Below are 6,000 nucleotides of genomic sequence, written 5' to 3' on the forward strand. Positions count from 1 at the left end.
AACATCTGGGCATTTCTCTACATCTGCGGCCATAGAACCTTGAAAGCACCGCATCCCGTCCGATCTGCGAAGTTAAGCAAGGTATCGTCTAGTCAGTACTGCGGTGGGGGACCACGCGGGAATCCTAGGTGCTGCAGTTCTTCTTTTTCTTTTTTTTGGCCCTCTTGTTTGCCTCCCATTCGCTCACTTTCTCTTCCTTTTCTGTTGTCAAGCTGCGTCTCAAATTGTTCGGCTCATCTCTTGTCAGTGCGAAAGTATGTGTAGGAGTATCAAAGGTGTGTCGCTATGGTTACAACTCGAACAAGAGTGTGAAATCTAACAAAACAACAAAAAGGCTCTGGGTCGCGTCTTCGGATCTCGGTCAGTACGCGCGCTGTTGCAGACGCATTGATTCATCCTCCTTCCATCTCTCACCCTGCATCGACCTTGATCCCTCCTCTCTCTTCGTAGAGCCACAATGGCGATGTCAACCACAGCCTCGACAAGCGACACAGGTCTACGAGGTCCTATCCCCCGCGATGCGCGCTTGATTGCCCTCATCCTATCCTCAATGGGTCTTTCGGACGTTGAACCATCCGTTCTACTGCAACTGCTCGAATTCGCACATCGATACACCCACGATGTCCTTTGCGACGCACTCGTCTACTCTGACCACGCCAACTCTCGCCAAGCTTCCTCCTCTCTTTCCCTCGACGATATCAATCTTGCAATTCAGTCACGTGTGAATTATAGCTTTACTCAACCTCCCGAAAAAGATATGCTTCTCGGTCTAGCAAGTGCAGTGAACTCTATCCCACTACCACCGATATCAGATAGACACGGTGTGAGGCTGCCACCGCAAAACCAGTGTTTGACGAACGTAAACTTCAGGGTAGTTCCTAATGCGCTCCCGGAAGGGTATGATGATTTTGAAGAAACCCAAGCAACGGCGGGTGGCGAGGCTGGGGGAGCTTCGCAGGGAACAAACGAAAGTACGCAGAATTCGGCATTGTTCGATTCAAATACGAGAAGGGAGCAACAGGGTGTAAGAGATGGCGCAGGGGATGATTACGATGATGATGAAGACGGGGAGGGGGAGGACGGAGATGTTAGTATGACGACTGTTCATCCTAGTCAGTCTCATTCTCAGTCTACAGGCGGATTGGGGACACAGGAAGGGAGTAAACAGCAAGACGGCCAGGGAACAGGTGATGAAGCATCCAGGGGGGTAAAGAGAAGTTTGGACGAGGATGAGGAATACGATTGATCCTCCTCCCGCAGCTGTTTGGGGTGTAAGATATTGAATCTCTTCTTGATGTTGTATTAGTAGTATCACATGCAATGGCGCAGAGGACCAACCTTGCATTACTCCAACTCACCCTGATCTCTTCTCCTGGGTCTGTGATTGTAAGTTCGAGTAAAAGAAGCAGCAGTCACAAACGCCAAAAGGTCCAAGTCTGCGACTTTGACCACTCTCAACAAGACTAACCACGCTCTACGGCTCAAATAAGTTGAATCAGAATACTGTACTCAGCAGTGACCGCATCTTGGCAGCCTCACCATCGACCTGGCCTTCAAGGGGGTCGTCGCAATAAGATGTCAAGAGATCCATACCACGATTTCGTATCAGACCTGAATTCCTCCCTCTCCTCCGCCCGTTCTCTCTCTCAATCCTATCGTCAACTTCTTCAATCATCTTCATCAGCAGCACGCGCATCTTCATCATCTGGCGGCGAGGTTGACTCGGCATACGACTGACTCTCAGACGCAATCGAAGGCTTACGGCAGGACGTAGAAGATGTAAAACAGTCCGTCCTCGTCGTGGAGCGTAGTGGTCCAGAAAGGTTTGGAGTGACACCGGAAGAATTGAAGAGGAGGAAAGAGTTTGTTGCCGAATGCGAGGCTGAGATCGATGTAAGTTCCGTCCCTTCTTAGACCGGAATAGCAGCTCATGGACGATACTAACAACTATCCTCCTCTTTCTGGACCGCTGAACGCTGGCAGTCATTATCCAAAGTAGTAAAACAATCCCCACCATCCGGCAGAGCTTCCTCAACCAAAATCAACCTCCCAGAAGAAGAAGACAAAGATGCAACGGAAGCTTTCGAACGTGAACAACAACAGGTACGTAGCCCCATTCCCCTCGCCTTCCCACCTTTCCTAGCCCTTCACTAACCCTTCCTTTGTTTGACTGCAGATCTTGATATCGCGCCAAGACTCAACCCTGGACAAGATCGGCACCACCCTCAATTCGCTCCGCAACCAAGCTGTCATGATGGGCCAAGAGATCGGCGAACAGATCGAAATCATTGATGCGTTCGATACAGAAGTAGATCACGGCCAAGGGAGGTTGAGTAAAGCGATGCGGAAAATGGATGAAGTGGTTAGAATTAGCGATGAAAGATTGGGAGGGTGTTAGGGTCCGAGAGAGCGAGGTTGGCGATTGAATGTGGACTCGGTGTAGAAGTTGCATACTCCGAAGGGTCGCATGCTTCTACTCCGAGCAGCCACGTGCTTCAACTCTTCTTCCTCCTCACCCTGTTCTCACTCCATTCAATGTTGAAATAATAAAGGACGACGGGTGTCGACACTCAGCGGTCGACAACAGTCTAAGCACAGTGTTCAAGCTATTGAGCAAAAACACTATACTATATTGACCTAGAGAGGGAATGTGGTGGGAGCCTCGAGCTCTCCGCTTGATATATATACAAAGTATCGGCACATGCCAAAAGTGGGAGCATCCCTTAATGACCAAGTATGACAACGAGCGGGACTAAGCGGTACCCGATCCCTTATTGTATCGGCTCAGACCGATCTCCGATCAGATCGGCTCTGTCCGAGGTGGGAGATGGGAGGTGGGAGGTGGGAGGGAAAGGAAGCGGATCAAATGGATTGCAAAGGTCGAAAAGGTGGCACTATCGTGGTAACAATGGCTGAGTCGAGGAAGAAAAGGCGAAGAAGCATCACTGAGCCACCGTGTTACATGCACAGGCTACATGCATGTCGTAAGGAAGTAACCAAGTAGATTGCCATTTCCAGGCTCTTTTCCAATTTTCCTTCAGCCAAAACAGCTCTTAGCAACCGAATCAGTTGTTAATTTCCAATTTTTTTTGACAGCCAAAATGGCTGTTAGCAACTGATTTGGTTGTTAACCTCAACTGAATTTTCAGGCCAAATTGAGGACCAGAACAGATGTAAGTGACTGTTCTGGTTATCAGGAGAATCCTCAAAAGTGCCAATTGTTGTTGGAGGTTGACCTGACCTCATATCAGCAGCATCTGCCAATATTGCTGATATAGGGGTTGAGGGAACAGACCTCCTCATGATGCATCCCTGCATTGTGATAGGGGTTGAGGGGCTTGGGACTCCTCAACCAGCATGCCCCACCTGTGTCCAGCAAGCATAAATAGTCATACTCATTTATGTAGATAGTCATGTCAATACACCATCTTCCCATTGTCCAAAAACCTAAAACCAGCTTGTCCAAACCATAGTGACACAAGACAACATAACCCTATCAACAATTGTGACCTCTGACTGGGTGTTCTCTGAAGCACACAACAATGCAGTTTCACAAGAGACTTGGATTTTGGGTGGATCAGGTTACAAGCTTACAAATGCAAACATAAAAACAGTATCAACAGAGTAAAGACAGCAAGAAACAATGGAAACATGAATCAAGACATGCAAAACAGAGAAAAGGGACAAGTTGGTTTGCTGGGATGGCTAGTGCTTATGACTGGTATGATAGTGCTGAGACAAGTGAGAACTACAACAAACTGTGGTGTTGCTGGATGACTAAGCAGTCTGCTCCTCTGAATCTGAAGCAAGACATTGCCTCACCCATCAAGTGGGTGGTTCATAAAAGTTGTCATCCAATAGCACAGATGGATCGATCTCTGGATATGACTCGGAGCCAGATGCAATGGCTGTTTTGCTTGAGTCAGTCTGTGAAGTGCCACTCTGCTGTTGACCAGGTGCTGAGGGAGTGGAAACAGCATGATAACGGGAGCTGCCAGATCTTTGCTTGGAAACTGCCACTGCTTTGGCACTCACATGGCCTGAAGTGTTGTTGTTTGGGTAACCTTGTTCAATCCATCTAAGGAATGCAGGCCTTCATTTAGCCTGTGATCTGCCACATAGATTTGAGAGATCATCAGCCAGTGGTTCCAACTTTTTGCCTGAAAGGCCAAGCTCATGTCAATGATCAAGGTGCAGGGCCAACTCCTTTATTGGCATTGCCTCATCACAAGACAGGCAAGTCATTGGGCTTGAGGACATGTTGAACAGGTGTACCCCTGCAATGTGGTGAGCAAGATTGTGAATACCCCAAACTTGACTTCTTTGCTCAGCCAGGAGGCTCTTGTCTTGGGTGCAAAATGGACATGCATGGCAAACCACCAATGGCCTGCCACAGTGGCTATGACAACAGGCTGAAAGCATTGGGCAAGATGAGTTGGCTGAAGATGCCTCTTGAGTGGCACCTGTTGATGAAATGGGCAGCACAGAATGGCCAACTTGTCCAGCCACTTGCTCCTTGGCATCAGTGACTGCCTGTGCCATCAATGCATTGATCTCTTCCTGGGCCACACTCTGAATTGACAACATAGCAGCAGGTGGTGGTGGTGAGGGAGTGATACTCTGCACCCATGAGATCCAATTTTCCCTACATTCATGAGCTCTTGAAGCCTTGCTGACAAGATCAGGTCAATGCAGCAGAGATTTTGCTCCAAGGACAAGGTCATGCTCTCACAGATGATCAGTGAAGTCATATGTTGGAATTTGCTTATTGCAAAAGGGGCAATGATGAACAGGGCTGTGATCTGGGTAAATGTGCACTGTGTGCACATGTCCAACGAGATCATTGGGTTCCTTGAAGCAGTGCGGACATGATTGTAGGGAATCTGTGTGCAGTTTCGAGGTGCTGCATCACATCAAGATGAGATGAAGGCTTCCTTTCTTGCCAATGCAAGGCCCACTGGCACTGCTCAGCTCTGCTGTTGATTGCAAAGGGACACCTATAGCTCCTGTTTGGCACAAGTATGAGATGTTCAAGGATCTGACCAATCATTCTGTAGTGGCACAGGATATGGCAGACCAGTTCCTTGTGGTCTTGCAGCAAGGTTTGACCATGACATGCTTTGTGCCAGCACAGTTGACAAGCTAGTGCCTCACAGCAAGCTTCCTTGTACTTGCTGTACATGTGAGGCCTTGCACAAGACCACATGTGATTGATCATCATGCCCCAAGTGACCAGCTTGAGGGAGTCCTTGGAAGGGCTGGAGAGTAACAATCTGAATGGTTGGTGGCACCAGCAGCAGGATTTACCATTTTGTTTCTCAAGGGTGGCCAAAACAGCATTCTGTGTGCTGACATTGTTGGTCATCATGGCTGCAAAGAGCTCACAGAGAGGCACACCAGCCTCATCCTTCTTGAGCAGATCATATTCAGGCTGGGGCAGATCTCTGATCATGGAGCCAATCTGATTGCACAACCTGTTGAGCTTCTCACATAGAAGGAGAGACATAGGCTCTTCAGCTGATAGTGAGGTGCCAGAAGCTGGTGATGAGGTGTGTGCTGGGTCATGCTGTTGAGGACAATGGAGTCAATGTTGAAGCAAAAGAAAGGGGTGCCTGTGAGAGGAAAGGGATGCTGGCAGCTTGGTGCATCCACTCATAGCTTGGATTGGCATTGCCTTGGTTGCTTGTGTGGCTATCCAAGTGGCTGCCAAGAGGCACACAAGAGGTACATGCTTGGTGCATTGTGCTGGAGCCAGCCTGGTCACTGCTGTTGTTGTCATTGGTATCACCACCAGCCTGAAGGTGTTGTGACAGCTCTTGTGCTGCTGCTGCAGGACCTGCACCACCAAAGAGTGAACCACAGAGTGCACATACATTCAGGTCCTCCTTCTCTTTGTAGGTGTGCTCGATCATTGTTTGACATTGGAGCTGGCTCTGAGTACCTGTCAGACATTTCATCTTCTTGTCATGGTCTACCTTCAAGGCTTGATACTCATGTGCT

The 6,000-nt window shown here is 48.7% G+C and overlaps 3 protein-coding genes and 1 non-coding gene across 4 annotated transcripts; 3 read left to right on the forward strand and 1 right to left on the reverse strand.

Annotated features, from left to right (window-relative positions):
• Positions 1 to 25: 25 nt before the first annotated feature.
• On the forward strand, positions 26 to 140 carry UHO2_10194. Its single transcript, XR_005960702.1, has one exon. It is a non-coding gene; the product is annotated as a ribosomal RNA (ribosomal RNA).
• A 323-nt stretch (positions 141 to 463) lies between these two features.
• Positions 464 to 1,246, forward strand: UHO2_07080 (uncharacterized protein; the record flags this gene model as incomplete). Its single annotated transcript, XM_041556536.1, has 1 exon — positions 464 to 1,246. One exon carries the CDS (start codon positions 464 to 466, stop codon positions 1,244 to 1,246), a length of 783 nt encoding a protein of 260 aa, XP_041412470.1.
• A 329-nt stretch (positions 1,247 to 1,575) lies between these two features.
• UHO2_07081 (uncharacterized protein) lies at positions 1,576 to 2,398 on the forward strand (the record flags this gene model as incomplete). Its single annotated transcript, XM_041556537.1, has 4 exons — positions 1,576 to 1,716; positions 1,768 to 1,893; positions 1,984 to 2,103; positions 2,177 to 2,398. 4 exons carry the CDS (start codon positions 1,576 to 1,578, stop codon positions 2,396 to 2,398), a joined length of 609 nt encoding a protein of 202 aa, XP_041412471.1.
• A 710-nt stretch (positions 2,399 to 3,108) lies between these two features.
• On the reverse strand, positions 3,109 to 3,318 carry UHO2_07082 (uncharacterized protein; the record flags this gene model as incomplete). The annotated part of the gene is made up of 1 exon (XM_041556538.1): positions 3,109 to 3,318. The coding sequence occupies one exon, from the start codon at positions 3,316 to 3,318 to the stop codon at positions 3,109 to 3,111; it is 210 nt and encodes a 69-aa protein (XP_041412472.1).
• Between the last annotated feature and the right edge of the window lie 2,682 nt (positions 3,319 to 6,000).

The sequence above is a fragment of the Ustilago hordei genome (genome assembly GCF_900519145.1).
Source record: "Ustilago hordei strain Uho2 genome assembly, contig: UHO2_contig_23, whole genome shotgun sequence".
Classification (NCBI taxonomy): Eukaryota; Fungi; Basidiomycota; class Ustilaginomycetes; order Ustilaginales; family Ustilaginaceae; genus Ustilago; species Ustilago hordei.